The following is a 22,125-nucleotide window of genomic DNA, read 5'->3' as shown; positions in this document are numbered from 1 at the left end:
AGCGATGAGATTGGGAGGCATACGTTTTTGTTTCTTCTGTTGATGGAACTAGAGGGTGGTCAGCAGAGCTGCTTCCGATGCTGATGACTTTAGACCCCATCCCCTTACCCAGCATCTCAGACTTGAAGATGACTCAGGCTCAAGCCAAGGTGCTACTGCTCAGAACCATGGGCTGTCAGGTAGGCCAGACTTCACATTTGGCAGAAACCGGAAGGCAGAAGCCCCCAGGGGTGCCTTGTAAGGGATGCAGGTGGCTATTGTTAAATTGCTATTTATAGTAAACATATGATCAGGCATGAGTGGTTTGTGAGTGGAGACGGAGACTGCAACAGGAGCTTTGTCTGTTAAGAGAGTTCTGGATGCCAGGAGAAGAGCCCTGGGCCATCTTGCTTAGCCTTGCAGGGGAACCTCTCCACGGACCTGCTGGGTGGGCTCAATCATAGTAACAGATGCTTTGTTGCCTTGCTATGCCAGCTAGATTCCCTGTGTGCTCTGGAGTGCTACTCACCTTAGTGGCCCAGTCTATGAAGGTCACGCTGTCCTTGTTCATTTGACCTCAAAGTCCCAACTTAGTGCTCAGGAAATCTCTGCATACCAAAGCTTGCTACAAGGCAGGACTCTTCGGTCCAAGATATCTGGGCAAACTAAGTTCTTTCTGGTGTCCGAGAAAGTTTCCTTTAATCCTGGGCCTGTGTGAGAACAGAAGATGGGACATGGTGGGAAACCCTGGTGTGAAGGCTTCCAAGTCTGGGTTCTCCGGAATAGAAGTGAGTTCTCTATCACCTCAACACCCTACAGAGCCTAGAGGACAGGGTTTTGACATAGTGTTTGCAACAGCCTTCCTGAGAAACTGAGGGGATGTATTGTTTATATGTATTTTTGTTTGTTTGTCTGTTTTTTTGAGGCAGGGTTTCTCTGGAGCTTTGGAGCCTGTCCTGGAACTAGCTCTTGTAGGCCTTGAACTCACAGAGATCCACCTGCCTCTGCCTCCCTAGTGCTGGGATTAAAGGCATGCAACACCACCACCTGGCTATTTTGAATTCTTATAAAAATGGCTGTGTGACTGTTTTTGCCACTCAGCAGCATTTATCTGAAAAGGGTACATGCTGTTTCCTATGATGCTACGAGAATGAAACATCACTAACTATGGGCTCCAGCCATATTTATATCCACCCATATTTATCATAAACCCAGAGCTGCCCTTGGGCTCCAGGGGCTAAAGTTCTGCTGACTTCCTTCATACCCAGTGCTTCTGGGTGGCTGACCGTTGGAACCGTTGCTTACTTTCTTAGTACCCTTGGTTGGCAAAAGTCTACCGCAGTTAGCGTCTACTTCCTAATGCTGGAAAACTTGAAAAGGCCAGAGCTTGTTCTGCTCACAAGTACACATGGCAGCCAGGAGAACAGAAAAACAGCAGCAACAATAACAACAATAACAACAAAACCCAGCAGTGGGAGCTGGAAAGATTGCTCAGTAGTTAAGAGTATTTGCTTCTCAATCTTGAAGACTAGAGGTTGGATCCCAGCCCCCACATCAGGCAGCTCACAAATGCCTGTAATTCCAGCTCTGATAGAACTGATGCCTTCTTCCGGTCTCTTTGGGCACACATACACGTATGTTCATGCAAGTACACATAAATAAATGATCTGGATGAGGAGGTGGCGGCTTAGAAGGTGGCAATGCCTAACGCACTGCGTCCCTGACTCGGGTGGGGTAAGTACTAGTCCTGTGTGTTTTCAGAGTTCCCCATAGGCTGGAGCTTGGCTGCCTACAGTGGTAGCTCTCTGGGTCGCCCTCTACCGCTGCAGTTCCTTGAATCAATCCAAAAAGCTGTTGATATTTGGGTTTTTATCACAGGAAGTTCTGTGCTTCTAGGAGAATGTAAACGAACCCCTTGCCTCTCCAGGATTCAGGGGCTCTATCTTCCTATCCCTCCATCTTTCTTTATTTTAGATAAAGAGTATGTACCAATAGGCATCTCCAAGTTTCTTCCCACCCTCCAGTGGTTGTCTTGGACAACTCCACTTTGGAGAGCACAAAACCAGAGACACCGACCTTCGTTTGTGTCTTTTGTTCTGAGCAGAGGGCACTCAGTGCTACCTATAGCTCCTGTGCGTATGCCCAGATTGTGGCCATGGGGATTCTCAGATTACTGGGTACTTTGTGCATCGTTCTAGTACATCTCTTTGTTTCTGTTCTTTAACTGTGGTTTGTTTTCTCATTACAAGAGCAGCAGCTTCTCCCAAGGGGAGAAAAGAAAAAAAAAAACATTCCCTTCCTCCTCCCCAGGCTTCTCCCTTTGTAGCTTGCAGTCCTGTGTAACAGGTGTTGATCCTCTACTGCGGCTACAGGTACAGGAGCAAAGAGGACAGCCAGGGAAGGGAGACACGGTCCAGCCCGCTTCCGTTTTCTTTTGCTTTCGGTTCCTCTGTACAGCACATTCCTTGTATTATTCTGTGTCCTGAACATACAAAACACTAGACTCTTTTCAGAAAGTCTTTTGTCATTGTATTTCAGTCTTCTCACTTTACTGGCCGAGGCACTACTGAGGTATACTGGAGACTTCCCAGGCAAGGAGCGGAGGATGCACCTAGCAGGAGTTCTCCCAATCTGCTGGCCAGCTTTGGTCTGATGGGGGCTAAGACTGTCATTAATATTGTTTGTGATCATGGAAATGCCCCATGGAAGTCTGTGCACCTAAGCAGGGTGAAGGGTTGGGTGCTACTCTAGGCTGTCTTGGGAAGAATAGAGCTAGGCGAAGTGAGATGCTGCCATGGGACAGGTGAGGTGGCTTAGTTTCTCTGTGCCTCACTCCCTAGCACCAGATACTGACCCACATCCCATAGAGGAACCTGCGTCCCCCTTCCTTAATCCCTGTGCTCTCTCTCCCGAGTAATCCTGTTCATAGGGAGGGCAGGCCCAGCATAGGGAGTGTGGCCTGGCCTTTAGGAAGACTTCTGGGTTTGATTCTCAGGAGACCATTAGGAGCAGGGGATAGACAGGACTCTGGACTGACTGACATTTGTCTTGGGAAATTCAGGTCACCATCAGTTTCCTCTAGACCAAATTAGAAGCCCTGAGCTGGTAAGGGCTTTTGCACAGAAAAGGCCTATTGAGTGGCCTGGGGATTTTGTACTTTCTCAACACCCACTTCTCTTCTACCAAGGCCTTCCTGTCTACTTTCTCCCCACTGTCTGAGAGCCTCCCAGACTCAGCATAGGAATAAAGGGCAGCAGTGATGGGGTTGCTCTACAAGGCCACCCCCTTGTCATCTGTTCCCCTTGATGATTCTTGAAACCATCCCTGGCCCTGGGAGCAGGAGGGTGGAGTTCAGAGTTGATGTCTCATTAGCATATTCATCCATAGTAATCAGAGACCTGCTGTGATCTCAAGCTCTCCTCGGGCTTCCCCAGCCTCTCAGCCAGGTTGAGAAGCCCACAGAGGGTGGTCAAGTCCCCACTTGAAAGGCAAGCTAGCCAGGAGGAAATGGGGAGGAATGGAGAGAGGACAGAGGACGATACCCCTGGAGAAGGGTCTTCTGGTTGGGAAGAGTGTTGGGCGCCTTTCCTGTCATCTTACTCTGGAGACAAGAGGATTTATCACATCTGCCTCCTAGATCACCTATTCCCATGGCTACTGTGGCTCCCAAGATGGATCCAGGAGAAAGAACAGTTCTTTTTTAAATTTACTATACTCTGTATGAGTGAAAACATACATTTTGCATTTGACCCGTTTCCTGAAAGCCTAGATACTATGGCCTAGTATGAAGTCAAAGAAAATAGTTAGTTGATTTTTTTAAGACTTTCTTGCATTTATTTATTTGTGTGTGTGTGGGAGGGGCTCACTCACATGTGCTATATGCACTTAGAGTGGTGGAGTTGGTCCTCTCCTTCTACCATGTGGCTTTCTAGGATCAAACTCAGGTTGGCAGCAAGAGCCTTCTGCCCGTTGAGCTAGCTCACTGGCTCCTGATTAAATTATGTAGAAGAAAATACTATATAACAATGAATTTAGTAGTCATTGTCAAGGAAGCAGGCCTATGTGCATCTGGGATGCTGGTGTGTGAGTGTGTGTGTGTGTCTGTGTGTGCGCGCGTGCGCATGAGTGTGTGTTCATGTATGGTGCATATGTGTGGAAGTCAGTGGACAACCTCTGCTAGTCACTCCTCATGCACCTTTTACCTTCTGTTTAAGAGAGGTCCCACTGGCCTGGGACTTCACCAAGTGACTAGCAAGCCCCAGGGATTCCCCTATCTCTGCTTCCCATTTTGCCATCTCTGGGATTACAAGCATACAATACCACGTTTGACTTTTTGTGTTGGTTCTAGGGTCCAAACTCAGGTCTTCACGCTTATAAAGCACACAGTTTACCAACTGAGCCACCTCCGTAGTCCTGGGCACTGGGTTTTACTAGCAGCTGGCTTCCTCTGTGTAATGAGTCAAGGAAAAGAATAAGGCAGAGGCTATAGTGCTTTCAAGACCCGAATGTGGAAGGCATGTGCTATCATTTTTGTTATATTCTTTTGGCCACACGGGCCAGCAGAAACACATTATGAGAGGAACCTGCTTAGGCACATAAGTATCAAGAGGCAGAATCCTTGGGAACCATCATCTTGAAGTCTAGGGACCTAATGCATGTAGAATACTAGCCTGAGCAAACTGAAGCAGACTCCATTCTATAGAGTGTCTTAAAGCCTTTAAAGACACCCATGTGGGCTGTGAATCACATTTCCCAGCAGTGTGGCCGCAGCACTCTTTTTTAGGGAGAAGATAGGGAAACCTGTAAAGAGCATTGCTTTGGAATGCCCGGCCTGGAGAAGAAAGTCTGGACTTTTCCTAGTGTTCATATTCCTACACAGTCTGGCAGGAACGTCCAATGCAAACATTTTTCTCCTCGCTCTACAACCCATGAATATGTATATGTGATGTATGTACTTGGGTGCGCATGCATATGTGTGCATGTGGGGGCCCGTGATTCATGTCTTCCTTGATCCTTCTCCAGCTCACTCACTGAGGCAGGGTCTCTCAATTGAGCCCAGGGCTCATCCATATGGCTAGGCTAGCTAGCCAGCTTGTGATGTGTACCCTCTGTCCCTGCCTTTGTAGCAAGGCCATATCCACTCAGCGTCTTTGTGGGTTCTGGGGCTCTGAAGTCCTCACACTTATGTGATAAGCGTTTTAAGCACTGAGTCATCTCCCCAGCCCCCTTCCCATTTTTTCCACCTCCTTTCATTTCCCTCCTTTCTCTCTTTTGAGACAGAGTCTCCTGTATCTCATGCTCACCTCCAGCTCACTACGTAGCCAAGGCTGTGCTTCCAATCCTCCTGTCTCCACCTCCAGAGTCCTGGGATCATAGGTGTGCACCACCAGTCCTGGTTGTTTATGGCACTGGGTATTGAACCCAGGGCTTCCTTCATGCTAGGCAGTCACTTTCCCAACTGAGCGACATCCCTTACCCAGTGTTGACCCACTGGGACTTGCCCTTACAGCTATTTCTGGGGCTCTTTGTTCTGCTCTCTTGCTTCTTCCGGTTTCTGAGTTTATACTCCCTGGGGTGTTGGGAAAGCCACAGTACCTGTAAGTCTCTCCCATATCCCACAAAAGAATTATCCTTTGTTTTTTTTTTTTTTTTTGCCAGGTGTGGTGGCTCATACCATAATCCCAGCACTTGGGAAGCTGAGGCAGGAAGATCACAGCAAGTTTGAGGCCAGCCTGAACTACATAGTGAGTTCCAGGCCAGCCTAGACTACAGAGACCCTATTTCAAAAACAAGACCAAACCAGAATGCCAAATAAAAGCCAAAAAACCAAAAACAACAATGACAAAACCTCAAACAATATTTCCTCCTTTGGTTTTTTACACGATGACATATTTGGACCCTTGTTCCAACTCTCTGCCTGTGAATTCCCTCCTCTTCCAGGCATTTAATTCCAGTGTTACGTGCTGTGTGTTACGGAGTTTAGTGCCTCACTAGAGTTTAGGGGCAATCTGGTAAACAAGGTCTCATTCTTTTCCTCCTTGCTTCTGAACAAGGTTTCTGATGAGCCAGGAGAAAACATTTCGTAAGGCCAAACTAGGAGATTCTCCTGTCTAGAGGCCTTGCTGTCTTGAAGCTGGAATCATGCCTTCTGCACCCAGAGAGTGTATTCCCCATCTGTAGCCATTGCCCAAGGTGTAGGATGGGAAGACAGATAGCCTGGAACCAGTTCAGTGTCCCTGGTAGTCTGGTGGACATCGTGTCCTAGGCAATGCCATAGTTTCAGTGAAGCCCTAGCTGAAAGTTGAGGTTCAATGAGAAATTCATTCCAGAACCTCATAGGTCCCCTTTGATGTCCCGAATGCCTCTGGACAGTACAATGAATTGGTTTACCATTTATACACTTGATTTTAGAGATAGTCTTCCTGAATGTGGGTCCCAGAGAGAAGCCTGGCAGGATGCCTTCATGCAGCACCTGTGGTGTTTTTTCTCAAAGAAGCACACTGGGGTATCCTCAGCACTGGAGGCCTCCTTATGGAACAGATATGGTCCTGTCCAGGATGGAAGGACCCGGACCCATCTAATTTAACCTCTTGTCCAAACTCTTGGCATGTCAGAGCCTACTCCTGGCCAGCCACCTGCCTGACCAGAACCCCTGGGGTCTTCCTCACTGGAGGGCCCTTCCAGTGGTTTTCCAGTTCCTTTCCTCCCACAGTGGCGTGGGCCTGGCAAGAGCACATTTTGAAAAGCAGCCCCCCTCCAACCTCAGGAAGTCCAACTTCTTCCACTTCGTGCTGGCCATGTACGACCGGCAGGGGCAGCCCGTGGAGGTGGAGCGCACAGCCTTCATCGACTTCGTGGAAAAGGATCGAGTGAGAGGCTCATGGGCTGGCCTGGGGCTAGCACTGGGAGTGATGGGAGGGCTGCAGGGGCCCTGCCGCTTACACGCACACACGTGTACACACACATACACACACACACACACACGCACGCACACGCACCCTGGGAAGAGGAGTGGGAAAGCATGGGCGAATGGCTGGAAGGCAAAGAAGGACAGTGGGATTCGGTGGCAGGTACGGGTGAAGGAGGGTATGGGTGACGGAGGGTACGGGTGATGGAGGTTATGGGTGACAGAGGGTATGGGTGATGGAGGTTGAAGGCCCTGAGCGCTTGAACATCCTCCTGTCTTGTCCTTGCAGGAGCCTGGGACAGAGAAAACAAACAACGGGATCCATTACCGCCTTCGGCTAGTGTATAACAATGGTAAGCAGAGTCTGGGTACTAAAGCACCTTGAGACACAAGCACCCTCATCAGGGCTGGAGACGGTGTGGGTATAGTCATCTGCGGCCTCCTCGTGCTCCCCTGACAGCAAGTTCTTTCCACCTTCCCATCCTAGGACTGCGAACAGAGCAAGACCTCTATGTGCGTCTCATTGACTCCATGTCGAAGCAGGTGAGCCAGCCTGGGGGATGCTCGGGCCCATCCTAGGCCTGGTTTGAGTAAACATTCTTAACCCCTCTGTCTTTCTTGTGGCTTTACTCTCACTGCTCTCCCAGCTCCCTGCCTATGGCAAGAAGGTTGTGCTTTTCCTCTCCAGTCTGGAAAAGAAAGTATTTATAAAAAGGCCCTCCCTTAAGTCATATCCCTTAGCAATCCAATCTTAGGCACAAAATCAGGGGCGTGTAGTTTATTGGTGAGGAGGGAAAGCCCTCCTTGGAGGAGAGGAAAGGGATCAGGACAGCAAGAAACCCAGGAAGCAGGTGGTCTCAGGTAGAGTTCAGCCTTAGCCCAATTCCCAGGGATTAGTAGAATAGAAATGGCACTGGACGGTTTGCTTTCTCTGTCAGTCAGTTGGGACCATGCCTAAGGCAAGAGCACACAGTAGAGGCAACTCCACTGAGAGCAGTTCTCCAGAGGAAGTCCTCTAGTGTCATCACCAACTGCAAAGGGGGATGGGTGCTTTGGGTCAGAAAAGAGACCTGTGTGCGGCCCCAGAGCTCGTCCTGTAGACACTCAGCATGGTGATGATACGCTGGTCCCAGGAAGGAGCTCAGGGAAAGCAACCCGATGCACTCTGAGAGGCAGCCCAAATCTCGGGCCTTTCAGAAACATTCTGGGAGAAGGAGCTCGCCTCGTAAATGGACCAGATTAGTGGATGTGGAATGACGCGCGGCAACCTGCACGCTGTTGTGTGGACAGGTGCTTCTAGCAGCCTCCACCAGACCAAAGCAGAATGGCTTATATCCAGAAAGCTCTCGGTCACTTTGACAGGGAAGGTGGGCCAAGCAACGGCAGTGGTACTGGGTGGCGTGTGGGAGCCTACAGAGAAAAGAACCTACAGACAGAGGAAGGCTGGAAGGCCCAGAGGCTAGAGCAGGGAGCCAGATTTGTAGTTTGAGAAGCTCACTTCTTGTTCAGGACAGGGGCTGCTGGGAGACTGTGCGAGAGGGGCTCCTATAATCCAAGGGCAATGTGCTGGTCTGAGCTGGGGAAGTGATAGGGAGTGGGGAAGAGGCAGCTCGGTGGTCGGTTTTGTTAGTTGGCAGGAATTGCAAAGGGACAGTACGCAAGAGCAGAGGTGGAAGCCCTCTGTAGCATGGAGCAGCCTGCACGGAGAAGGAGATGCTAGGAGTGGGTGAGGGTAGGAGCATAAGGCAGGGTGGGACCAGGAGCCTGTCTGCTCCACCAGCAGGGAATCTACAGACCTGGCGCCATTCTTGTCACCTAGGTGACGGTCCTATTTGAGGGTAGAAGGCTGTCCTCCCCCTGAGCAGCCAGGCTTCAGGTTCCTGCTTTCCACCCCTGGACTCTTTAGATCCGGGCAAAGAACATGAGCTTTCCTGGGGTGGGACCTCTCCAGGGTCTGGGTTTGGGAGTCACCAGGGTAGACGCATAGGCTCCCTGTGCTTGCCACGGGGACTTGAGAGGAGCCTCCCTCCCCGCCAGCCTGCATGCTTCCTCCTCCCCAGGCTATCATCTATGAGGGGCAGGACAAGAATCCTGAAATGTGCCGAGTACTGCTCACTCACGAGATCATGTGCAGGTAAGGTGGTACCTCCAGATGTACCTTGACGTTGACAAGACAGTATACCTCCTTGAGCTGCAGCCCAGGTCCCCCCGTCAAACCTTCTTCTATTTCACAACAACCACCAGGTCCCTGGGGAAGCATGGGCAGGAGAGAGACTCCTTGAGGCCCCATTAGCCTGGCCTGTTTATGTGACTTCTCTAAGTGTTTTTGCAAGAGAGGCCTCCTACTGCTACTGGAAGCTTAACTAATAAAGCTCCAGGGAGTAGCTCTCTGGGAGGATGGGAACAGGGCTGGGTTGGGCAACACAGAGGGCTCTGGGATTTGCTTAGGGGCCTGGTGGAGGAAAGCAAGCTGCCTAGATATGAGAAATGCCACAGGCAGCTCTTTGGTAGATAAGTCGGGGGTAGGGAGAAGGAAACAGCCCGTAGCTCCCCCTTTTCTTTACCCTAGAGCCTAGCATTTCCTGAAGGGCTTCCCTAGACACCTCAGTCCTCCATTGCCTCAGAGACAGTTCCTAATATGTGGAAAGAAAATATGTTTAGAAACATGTTCTTGAGACAGTGATTACCCTTGGAAGAAAAATGATTAAAATAATAATAATTTTAAAAAGCTACAGAAGGCCCCTGGAGTACCGGGCACAGGACACATCTGGGTCAGGACGCCTCTTACAGGGGCAGGTTCACTTTGTGGTCGTAGAAGAGACACTGTGGATGATCCACTGCTAATGGATTTCACAGCTAACCCCAAGGTTTCACAGCTAACCCCATTCCTAGAACTAGGCTGCCAAGGGTCCTGCCAAGACCCTTCCTGGCTTTCTCTTGCAAGAGATCCCCTTCTCGCAGGAATTCTACACCCAGAGCAGACACCTGATCCCTCATTGGGCCTGGCCCCTCATACTCTTCCATCATTTCTTCCTGTCTTCGTCTTTTCTTCAGCCGGTGCTGTGACCGCAAGAGCTGTGGCAACCGGAATGAGACGCCTTCGGATCCAGTCATTATCGACAGGTACGGGCTTGGGGAGGGGACCTGGATGGAGCCACTGAGCATTCAGCAGATGGGTGGAAGCCGAGAGATTTCCTAAGGTGCTATGTGGGTAGCTCTGAGGTCAGTGAGACTTCCCAAGGGACCAAGGAAATGCCAGTCGAGAGAAGTCCCGAGGACAAGTTTTCTGGAGCTGCAGTCCCCAACTCCTTTAGCAAAGGAACCAGAGAGGAATCAGGGCGTGACAGGATGGTGAAGGACACCTAAGGAGAGACACAGAGAGTGGGACTGCTGAGGGCCAGGTGCTGGTGCTCTGTGCCGTTGGCTCCTGAGTGCTGGGATCACATATGTGCACTGCCACGCCTGTCTCAGTGTCTGGATTTGGTTATATAAGGGGAGAAGCCAGAGAGTCAAAGATACAAAGAGAGGCGACATTCAAAGGTGTCTCCAGCGTTTCAGATCCGATCAACTTGGAAGAGCAAGTTCATTAGAAAGGAGATTTGGGGGAGAGCAAGTTGCCAGGGTGAAATGCTAGGAGTTTGGTTGTAGCCATACCATGCTTGGAAGGCTAACTAAACACCCAGGTGGGAGGTTTAAAAAGAAGCTGGAAACAGAATTGGGGGTCCTAAGGGAAGGATGCAGGCTGTGGACACAAAGTGAATAAATGAGATTGGGGGAATGAGGGTTGATAGAAAACAGGAGAGTTCTGAGGGCTGCACTGGGGCTGACCAGTGTTTAGATGTCAGGGAGATGTAGAACCAGCAAAGGAGAATGCAGAGAAGCTGCCAGTGAGGTAAGAGTCAAATCAAGGCTGTGCCGTGTCCTGGAGGTTACATCAGAAGATGTCCCAAGGTGGAGGCAGCAGGCAACTGTAACCAGCAATGCTCAACACTGATGGTTGGCTTTAGCAGTGTCGAAGATAGCCGTGACCTCAGCAGTCCTGTTTCAGTGGAGCTGAGGCGCATTGCCAAGCTTGCACAGCACCAGGTACTGACCTCACTGGGCAACCAGTGAAGGAACGACAAACACATGGGCACACAGAAAAGGGTGTTCTGTGCTCAGTCTCATAGAGGAGCCTCGGCATCCCAGGAGCTCAGTGTGTTTAACATACACAGTTAGATGTCATGGAGATGTAGATTGTCGCACACAGCTGAACAAGGAGGTGAGGTTATTACATACAGATAAACAGTCGGGGTTGTTACATACAGCTGAATAAGGAGGTAGGTTTAGCTAACCTCAGTAGGAGCAATTTCTGCAGGAGGGCTTTCTTCAGGACGTGAACACTGGGTGGTGGACGTGGTGGTGCTGGGTCTGCACATACTGTCAGCACTCAGACCCAGACCCTTCCCTCTCCACCTCACCTGGGGAAGGCTTTGCCCTCCTGTGGGACTGAGCTGCTGGAGTTCTGGATACCCATGTCAACAGTACAGTCAGGCCTCAGCTCACTCCCTAGCGTGTACAAAGAGAATGGGATTGTAGAGTTCAGAAACAACTGCAGAACAACCTTGAAGGGGCCAGAGAAGCAGGTTGGAGGCGGGGGCATTGCAAGTAAGGGCAAGGAAAACTCCACTGTGATACCCGGAGCGGCATCCAGCATGCAGGAAAGAGGGGGGAGGATTTCTGTGCTAATGTCCTGCAGCTAGTGAAAGGGGTAGGCTCTGGTACTTGGGTGGAGGCTCTGGTTTGTCTGGGAACCCAGACCATTGGTCCAGGGAGGTGGTGGAGAAGACAGAGAACATGGCCTCTAAAGAGGGTTAGCATGTGAGCTTGCCGATACTCTCTTCTGATTGCCTTCTGGTTTTGTTTTATGATTGCTTTGTTTTCTCAGTGGAGAAGGAAGGTCAACAGCTGAGGATGAAGATGGAGAGGGAGACACTAGGGGGATGAAGTGTTTGTCTAGGAGAGTGAATGGTCTGGGGGAAATCTCACGTTATTGCCAAGCAGTGCAAGGGCCTGCCCGAGTTCTGCGGCCATAAATTTAGTTTTGTGGCCATCTTGGGCCATACAGATAGAGCTGCAGAACAGGTGAGTGGTTGTGTGAGCCCCAGGGGAGGGGTTGCCAGTTGAGCACAGTAAAAGCTGGGGTGGTAAAACGGTGAAAGGCCTGGGCAAGATGGCCGTACAGAGCTGAAATGGGACTCAGGCGGACTAAGGGGAGAAGTACAAGAGAGGGAACGTAGGGACTGAAGAATTGCTGGAGATGAGTGATAGGCAGGACATCAGAAGCAGGTTGGAGAGGAGACTGCCTGTGGGTGGGAGGATTTGTGTTGAATTTGTTAGTGACACATGGCCAGCAAAAGAGGGGATCAATGACAACAGGGGGGGAAATGCCCAAGGAATGGGGTGGAGAGAGTATCGGAAGAAAAAAGCCTGAGTTGACATTGCAGTCATCAGGGACTGTATACAGAAGCAGCACTGGGATTGTAGATTGTGATTTAGGAGCGAAAGCTCCAAGGCCTGATGGAACCAGGGTGACAGAGAGCTGCAGCAAGCAATGGCTCCCCTGCTTACCCTGTCTCCGTCAGTAACCGAGCAGTCGCGTCCCAGCAACTTCCGTTTCTCGTTCTCTGAGTGGCTGGGCCTACCCTCTTGTTTCTTTTTCACGGTCTGTTCATGTTTTGTGCTAAGTTTTCTCTAAGAGTTGGCGTTTCTTAGTGGTTTATCTGAAAGAAATCAGTTCTTTGCTATGAGCTGTTCGTGTTTGTTCTGTTTGGCTGTTGTCTTTGATGAAGTTTGTCTGGTCTTTCATTAAAAAAAATATTCTAGGTTTTCGCTGTGTTTAGAAAGACTTTCAAATAAACATCATTTTATTTTATTCTGGAGATGCTAAGGGTGAAACCCAGGGCCTCTGTGGTACTCTCCTGCTGAGCTATACCTTCACCCCTAAGATTACTGTGGGACTGGAGAAATGGCTCAGTGGTTGAGTACTTGTTGCTCTTGCAAGGACCTGAGTTCTGTTCCCAGCACCCACATGATGGTTACTACTATCAGTAATTCCAGTTTTAAGGGATCCAGCTCCTTCTTCTGACATCCTAGGGTACCAGGCACACATGTGGTTTATGTCCACATACTCAGGCAAATACTCACATAAAGGATTTATTTTTTAAAGCAAAAATGTTATGTTCTATATGATAAATACCAAAGAAAAATAAAATAAAAGCCATGAAACAATCCACAGGATGGGTAGATTTGAGACCAGCCTAGGATATACAGGGCAACCCTGCCCCACAAAACAATAAACAAAAATTAAAAATCTCACTGCAACCAGTTTTTTTCTTGTTTCGTACCATTGTCTAGTCCTCTCGTGGAGATGAGTGTGACTTATTTCTAAATCGAGTTATCATGGATTATATAATCTCTAAATAATATGTTGTGTAGTTGGAGTTGTGTTTGTTGTTATTTGTTTGTTTTACTGTTGTTTTGAGACAAGGTCTGACTGTGTAGCTCTGGCTGGCCCAGAACTAGATATATAGACCAGATTGGCCTTGAACTCATAGAGATCTGCCTGCCTGTGCCTTCCAAATACTGGGATTAAAGGCGTGTTCCACCATGCCTTGCCTCCATTTTTCTTCTTCAATTATTGGTTTTTTTCTTGTTTATGTATTTATTTGCTTATTTACCTACTTGTTATTTATTGTTTTTGAGACACCGAGTAACCCAGGCTGCCACTGGACTTATGATTCTCTTGTCCTCCCTAGTACAGTACTGGGGCAGCAGATGTTTGACACCACCTCTTCCTGTTGGTTTTAGTGACCTCTTAGGAGCTAGAGATGAGGTAACTAAAGAAAACTGCAACCACATTGTGGCAACTGTGTCTCTTTGTGGCTAGACACCCTTGACAATGAAGTGGGTCATTTCAATCGCTATAGATTGATGATGATGATGATGATGATGATGATGATGTAGGAAAAGAATATAGGACAAGTCACTCACTTTCCCTAAATATTTTTTTAAGAGAATACTGGACATTTGAGCCTTTAGTGTTTTTATGCAGATTTTAAAATCTACTTGTATAGATTCTCTCACCAATCCACACTTGTACACACACACAAAGTGTGTAATAATATTCTTTGAGTAATATTGAAATGAGTATCTGTCCATTTATGCAGCTGCTTTTAATGACTTTCAGTAAAGTTGTATAATTTTCCAAGGCCACATGTACTTACTGTTTTCACTCATTCATTTGCTCAATAACTCATTGATCAGTACTGTGTACCAGGCACTGTGTAAATAGTGCATGTTCCAGATTCTGATACCACATAGACAAGGAGCTAGAGATAAGACTGTGTCTCTTTGTGGTTAAACACCCTTGAAAATGTAGTTGAGTTGTTGAAGCTAAGCCGCTAGAGGGTATCTTCACACACACATGTAGTTCTCAAGGCGCCAGAGGGCATCTTCCCACACACATGTAGTTCTCAAGGCGCCAGAGGGCATCTTCACACACACATGTAGCTCTCAAGGCACCAGAGGGCATCTTCCCACACACATATAGTTCTCAAGGCGCTAGAGGGCATCTTCCCACACACATGTGGCTCTCAAGGCACCAGAGGGCATCTTCCCACACACGTGTAGTTCTCAAGGAGCTAGAGGGCATCTTCACACACACATGTAGCTCTCAAGGAGCTAGAAGTCATCTTCCCACACACATGTAGTTCTCAAGGTACCAAAGGGCATCTTCCCACATTGTGTGGTTCTCAAGGCGCCAGAGGGCGTCTTCCCACACACGTGCATTCACAGAGGGTCTATGTTCTCAAAAGACCTGACATCATTATAATATTACTTGCCTTGTGGCTTTTTTTTAACGTGTATGGATATTTTGCTTGTGTGTACATATGTATGTGCATAACATGTGTGCCTGGTGCCAGAGGAGGTCAGAAGAGGGCTCTGGATTCCCTGGAGTTGGGGTTACAGATGGTTGTGAGCTGTCATGTGGGTGCTTGGAACAAAGCCTGGGTCCTCTGCAAGAGCAACAAGAGCTCTTCCCCTCTGAGCCCTCTCTCCAGCCCTTTACTGTGCTTTTGACACTCTCCGTGTGTGGGGTTTTCTAGAGGACCATGGGAACCAGTACTCTAAAGGGGAGATCTGGTCCACCAAGGTTTGGGAGGGAAAGGGTTACCTTCTGTCATCAGTCTGACTCTTAATTTCATAAATGTGCATGAAAACTTTTTTAAAAATCCAAATGCAGAAGCCGCAGAACCTCCTGGACTGCTCCCTGCCTTGAGGCAGTCCACTACAATCTCTTTTGGAGTGTTTATTTTGCTTACTTTATTAAATAAACTTCTGCTTAAATTGTCTATGTCTCTTGACTGAATTCTTTTCTTCAAGAAGACAAGAACCAAGAGACCCCAGGAACAGTTTTAGGCTTTATATATAAATATAAAAGAATACATAAATCAAACAAAAATACCTGTCCTCATGAAAGAAAAAAGTGCAGGGAGTTAGGTCATAATTTTTTCAAGAAAATGTTGGCTGTTTTGGCCTGCTGTGTTCTCATGTAAATTTTAGAATCTACTTATATAAAGTTTAAGTCTTTTAGAAGGAAATGGGGGACATAGGGACAAGTGAAAATAATTATGATAGACAAGTGCAATTTTAAATCAATTTTAAATGGAATGGTCACGGTTGACTTAACCGGGGATGTCACATTTGAGGAAGGACTTCAAGAGATGAAGGAATGAGCCACTCAGACATATATATCTTCTCGTGACCATTTATATATTTTGTTCCTATCTTAAATTATAACTTTAATTTTTATTATTGAGAAATTCATACACACGTACAATAAATATGATTGTATCTACCCCTGATTTTCCTATCCCGATTCATCTATCCACCCATATTCCCATTAACATTCCCCCAACTTCATGGTTTTTGTTTTATATTTGAGACAGGATTTCTCTGTGTAGCCCTGGCTGTACTGGAACTCACTCTGTAGACCAGGCTGGCCTCAGGCTCACAGAGATCTGCCTGCCTCTGCCTCCTGAGTGCTGGGATTAAAATTGCGCACTACCACCACCACCCTGATCATGTATTTTTTTTTTGGAACAGCTCACTAACAGCACATGTACACCAGTGTGGGAGTGTGGGGGTCACGCACTGGGGCTTGGGAATCATAGGAACACACCAATCATCGAAAAAATAATTCTCCTTCTCCCAGCAACTGCCAACAACAGTAGCTCCTCAGTAAGGAGTGGGGACCTGGAGATCGTTTACCCCATCTCTGCTAGAATTATGGGTGGCTTGATCTTGTGCAGCTAACCATAGCTGCTGTGGGTTCATGATACCAGTGGCCACATCCAGTACTAAAGACAGCATCTCACAGCATTAACCCATCTTCTGGCTCAGTCGTTCTCAGCCTTCCTGATGCCAGGACCCATCAGTTCCACATGTTGTGGGGACCCCAAACATAAAATTAGTGTCCTTGCTGCTTCATGGCTGTAATTTTGCTACTGTTACAAATTGTAAGTATCTGTGTTTTCCAATTGTCTTTGAGGGGTCGCGACCCTTGGGTTGAGAACCACTACTCTGGCTTTGATACTCTTTCTGCTCTTTCTTGGTGGTAGGGTTGATACATTTAGAACTGAGAATTCTGTTTCTTATTCTCAGCTCTCTGACCAGTTTTGCTCCACTGACTAGAACCCACTGGATGAAGTAGCTTCCAGACCAAGGCTGAGATCAGCCCAGGTCTATGGGTGTAAATATAAATATGAGGAGGCGTTTTGACAGTCTGACCACTTAGCAAAACCATGGCAAGTTCAACCCTAGAGCCTGTACCTACCCAGCATGGACTTTTACAGTTTTTTTTTAAAAAAATTTTATGTGTATAGATGTTTTGCCTGCATCATACACACACACACACACACACACACACACACACACACACACACACACGATGTGTGGAGGCCAGATCTTCTGGAACTGGAGTTACAAATGACTGTAAACCACCTTGTGGGTGCAAGGAACCAAACCTGGGTCTTCTGGAAGAGCAGCCAGTGCTCTTAACTGATGAATCCTCCTCTCCACCTCACCTGTGAACTCTTAACTAAGCATGAAATTCCTTCCTGTTGAGCCATCATGCCCACATATTATTTGTTGGTATGCAACTGATTTTCATATGTGATCTTTTTACTTTCATTTGGTTCTCTGTGTCCGTGCCATTTTATTCAAACAGCTGTTTTAACTATCCAGGCCTTTTGTGTATGACTTTTCTTGCTTTATTGCATTATATAGGACTACAAGTACAGCCTTGAGTACCATAAGCACTGTAAACTGGGCATATTGGTGCACACCTTTAATCTCTGCACTCAGGAAGCAGAGGCAGGCAGAATTCTGTGAGTTTGGGGTCAGACTGGTCTGTATAATAGTTCTAAGCTAACCTGTCCAAAAAAAACAAAAAACAAGTTTTGGTGGGTTTTTGTTGTTGTTGTTGTTGCTGTTTTGTTTTTTTTTTGTTTTTTTTTTTGTTTTTTTTTTTTGACAGCATCTCCCTATATAACCCAGGCTAGCTTCAGCCTCAAACTCCCAAGTGCTGGAGTAAGCACCGTGCCTGGCTTGTAATGGGCATTCTTATTGTTTTGTTTTGAAATAGTGCCTTCCTGTGTAGTCCTGGCTACTTGGCATGCAGATAATATATTTATTTAGTTAGTTATTTGATTGGTTGTCTTTTGTTTGGTGGGTGGGTTCTCCCTCCCTCCCCTCCTCACTGCCCTCACTCCTCATTCCTCTTTCTACTTTTTATTTTGGAACAGGGTCTCACCAAGTTTCTCAGGCTGGCCTCAGTCTCATTCTGTGTCTCACCAGGCACTGAACTTGTGATCCTCCTGCCTCCACCTTCCAAGTTCCTGGGATTACAGGCCTGGACCACTAGACCCAGCTCCGTTCTTGATTTGAAAGAAAACATTTGCAAAGTATCACTGCTACAGTACCCTGGCACACAGTTGGGACGAGGCTCAGAAGTTCAGGGTTATCTTTGGCTGCAATGCAAGTTCAAGGTTACCCTGTACCACTTAATACCCTTTCTCCAAACAGCAACATAAAAGAATGCTAACTCCAGCTACCTATCTGCTGATTAAATTCCATTGGGTTAAGAAGGGTGGTTTTACATTTGGATCATGAATGGATATTGAATTTATTTATTTTTTAAAGTATTTTTTATGGTTTATTTAACTTTATTTTATATGCATTGGTGTGAAGGTGTCAGATCCTCTGCAACTGGACCTTCAGACAGTTGTAAGCTGCCATGTGGGTGCTGGAATTGAACCCAGGTCCTCTGGAAAGAGCAGTCAATACTCTTAACCACTAAGCCATCTCTCCAGCCCTGGATGTTGAATTTAAAATGTTGCTTTTCTCTGCACGTCTCAAGTTAATCATAGAGCTTTTCTCCTTTAATCTGTTTACCCATTACTGTGCTGAATTACGTTAATGGGATTTTGTGAGTTTTTTACTTGTGTGCACACATGTGGCGGTAAGAGGTCGAAGCTGGTGTCTTGCTCCATCTCCTCCACCTTACCTTTTGAGATAGTATCTCACTGAAGCTGCTGTGCGTAGATTGATTAGACAGGCTGGCCAGTGAGCTCTGGGAATCTGCCTGTCTCCATCCCCTCCACTAGGGTTACAGAAGTCTGACCTCTAGTCTTCTTACATGAATGCTGGGGATCAAACCCAGGTCTCATGCTTATGTTATGAGCATCCCCATTAATGTCAACGAAGTTTCCTACCATATGGCTCATGGTGTAAGGGAGCCTGTGAGGATTTGCTGTCTTCATCTGCCGTGCTCGCTGCTCCGACAATCGTGTTTAAGGTGCTTGCTTTTGTGTTCATCTATGATTTGTAACTTTTTTATAATTTGCCTTTTATTGTGTGGTTTTGACCCATGATTTTCCAGCATTAAATTATTAAATGGGCTCTGATTTCCTTTTTATTGTCTGTTGAATGAGTTTGGATTTGTTCTGTGAAATTTTGCTATAATCTGTCTCCAGTTTGTGTGTTTTCACTGGTCAGAAAACTCCTTAGGCCTTCTGTTCCTTTTTCTTCGAGCCCTGGGCCTCCTGCATGCCAGGGGAGTGTCTGTCACTGAGCTGCTCTCCAGGCCTCTTTTACTGTTTCAGTGAGCTGCATGGGGAGGAATCTGTGCATTGCTGCTAAGTTTTCGAATTTGTTTCTATAAAGTTGTTCATAATGTTATTTTTATAATTTCTCTGCCTGGATGTGGTGACACACACCTTTAATCCAAGCTCTCAAGAAACAGGCAGGTGGATCTCTGTAAATTCAAGGTCAACCTGGTCTACACAGTTAGTTCTGGGACAGCCAGGGCTACATAATAGAGCAATCCTGTCTCTAAATAAATAAATACATTTCTGGGTTTTTGACTGTGAACCTTTTTTTCCCTCTTTCTGTTTGTGTCATATCTGTGTCCTTAGGTTTTGCTGGTAAATCAACATTTTCATTATGTGCTTATTCTTTCTTTGGGTTTTTTTTTTTTTTTGAGACAGGGTTTCTCTGTAGCTTTGGAGCCTGTCCTGGAACTAGCTCTTGTAGGCCAGGCTGGCCTCAAACTCACAGAGATCTGCCTGCCTCTGCCCCCCAAGTGCTGGAATTAAAGGCGTGCACCACCACCAATCAGCCTGCTTATTATTTCTTGTTTATTAGTTTGAGGCAGGGTCTTGCTATGCAGCCCTGGCTCTCCTGACCCTCACTCTGTAGTCCAGGCTGGCCTAACCTTGTAGCTGTCCTTCTGCCTCACCTTGTGACTGCTGGGACTGTGGAAGTACGTTGCCCCTCCCTATTCTTCTGCTTAATTTCTCTTTTTTATTTATTAATTCTGTGGGCTGTGTTCTCCTAGTCCTCTCGACCCCTCTGACTCCTATAATCGTCCCCTTCTTCTTCTGGGTTCTCATGAACTCTGCCCAATGTTTGGTTATGGGTCTCAGGGCTCATAGGGGCTCACAGAGATGGAAGTGGCAACCACAGACCTGCATGGGTCTGCACTAGGTTCTCGACATACAAACTGTGTGTTTTACTCCACTTTTGGGGTTTTTGTTGGACTCCTAATAGTGGAAGTTGGGTTGTCTCTGACTCTTTTGCTTGCTCATGGGACCTTTTTTCCTCCCATTAGGTTGCCTTGTTCAGTGTTGATATGAGAGTTTATGCCTAATCTTACTGCATCTTGTTAGGCCATGGTTAGTTGATATCGCTGAGAGGCCGAGAAACAAGAGCAGTGGATCTGAGGGAGAAGAGTGGGGGTGGGCCTGGGAGGGAAAGGAGGCTGCAGTTGGATATATTGTATGAGAGAAGAATAAAGAAGAATAAAGAAGAAAATCTTTTTTTTTTTTTTTTTTTTTTTTTTTTTTGATTTTCGAGACAGGGTTTCTCTGTGGTTTTGGAGCCTGTCCTGGAACTAGCTCTTGTAGACCAGGCTGAAGAAAATATTTTTAAATTACTTTTTTTTTTGTTTTGTTTTTGGAGTATTTTGTCTGCATGTGTGTCTGTGCATCACGTGTGTGCCTGCTTCCTGTGGAGGCCAGAAGAGAGCCTCAGAGCCCCTGAAACTGGAGTTACACACAGTTGCTAACTGCCATGTGGTGCTGGTAATTGAACCTGGACCCTCTGCAAGAGCAGCCAGTGCTCTTAGCCACTGAGCCATCTCTCCAGTACTTTTTATTTTCAAAAAACTGTTAGCCTTGTCAATCTTTTCCCAGTGTCTATTGTTTTGCAGTACATTAATTTCTGCTTCATTGGGTTTATATTATTCCTTTCGAGCTTTTTATTATTTATTTATTTATTTGGCTTTTTAAGTCAGGGTTTCTCTGTGAAACAATCCTGGCTGTCCTGGAACTCACTCTGTAGACCAAGCTGACTTCAGATTCACAGAGATCCACCTGCCTCTGCCTCCTGAGTGCTGGGATTAAAGGTGTGCGCCACCACTGCCTGGCTAGCCTCTTAAGTTGGATGTTTGTTAGTTTTTACCATTTTCTTTATTTATACAATCACCATTTACCATCTATTTAAAACTCTTTTCCAGGGGCTGGGGAAATAGAGCACTGTGACTGGCTCAGTGCTAAGTATCCTTCATTTTTGTTATGACTTCCCTTTTATTATAAGGACACTAGAAGTAGTTTCCTTATTCTTCATCTTAAAAATAGTTTTACTTAGAAATAATGATAAACAATAAAATGTATATGTAGTATGCAGTTCACCAAGTAAATCTGTAATCCCACAACTTGGGAGGCTAAGGCAGGAGGATTGCCTCAAGTTCAAAGCCAGTCTAGGAGTCCAGTATGTGATCTTTTTTGTCTAGTTTATTTTACTTGCCTCAAGTCTTTGAGGTTTGTCCACACCGTGGCATGAGTCGGTAATTTCTTTCTTTATATTGTTGAGTCAGATTCCATTGTATGAATTTGACAATATTTGACATTCTTTGGTGGACTTTTGAGTTGTTTCTAGTTTGGGGGTATTGCAAATAAAGTTTCATAAACCTTCCCCTGCACTCACCCTATGGATGGTGTTTTTGTTTCTCTGGGGTCAGTGCCTAGAACGGGAGTTCTGTGGAGCTCGCGTCTGGTGTCGTAGGCAGCAGTCTGTTTCTCAAGTGCGTGCACCGTTTGGCATTCCTGTCAGTGTTTGAGCATCATGGCTCCTCTGCATTCCCATTATCGCTTAGAAAGATCTAGTTTTAATTTCAGCTGTTCTGATAGTAGACTCTCCTTGTGCCTTTAATCCGTGTGTCTCTAAGTGCTAACGACGCCCATCTCTTCATGTGCTTATCTGCCATCCCCAGTGTCCTGGTAAGTTGCTGTTCAAATCCTCATCACTGCCCTCTTTTTTTTTTTTAATTTTGCTTACTAAGACTTTTTTTGAAAATTGAAATTTTTTTTAACTTAAATAACATTTTTCATTTATTTTACATACCAACCAGTTTCCTCTCCTTCATCTCCTCCCGTCCACTCCCCTTTCCCATCTCTCCCCTCTTCCTATCCACTCCTCCTCCATCTCCATTGACAAAAGGGCAGGCCTCCATGGGCATGCACAAGCATGGCACATCAAGATGAGGCGTTGAGACTGGGCGAGGTAATCCAGCATGGGCAGCAGATTACAAAGGCCAGCTAAGCGCCAGGGAGAGGTCCTGCTCCCACTCTTAGAAG

At 46.8% G+C, this 22,125-nt stretch overlaps 1 protein-coding gene across 3 annotated transcripts in view; it reads left to right on the top strand.

The window, feature by feature from the left end:
- The window catches only part of Ebf4 (EBF family member 4), a 75,241-nt gene that overhangs the window by 4,990 nt on the left and 48,126 nt on the right, over positions 1–22,125 (top strand). For 2 of the 3 annotated variants that reach the window (XM_041670785.1, XM_041670784.1), the window contains exons 3-7: positions 6,692–6,848; positions 7,176–7,239; positions 7,374–7,429; positions 8,947–9,020; positions 9,941–10,009. In XM_041670785.1, coding sequence (XP_041526719.1) covers positions 6,692–6,848; positions 7,176–7,239; positions 7,374–7,429; positions 8,947–9,020; positions 9,941–10,009 — 420 coding nt within the window. Of the gene's footprint in view, positions 1–6,691; positions 6,849–7,175; positions 7,240–7,373; positions 7,430–8,923; positions 9,021–9,940; positions 10,010–22,125 lie in introns of those variants that run through there. The other variant, XM_041670786.1, reaches the window with a different exon arrangement.

This window comes from Microtus oregoni, unplaced genomic scaffold (assembly GCF_018167655.1).
Source record: "Microtus oregoni isolate MIOR12 unplaced genomic scaffold, Mior012 000020F_ref0000438, whole genome shotgun sequence".
In the NCBI taxonomy this organism is placed as follows: Eukaryota; Metazoa; Chordata; class Mammalia; order Rodentia; family Cricetidae; genus Microtus; species Microtus oregoni.
This window is presented reverse-complemented; position numbering and strand designations above follow the sequence as displayed.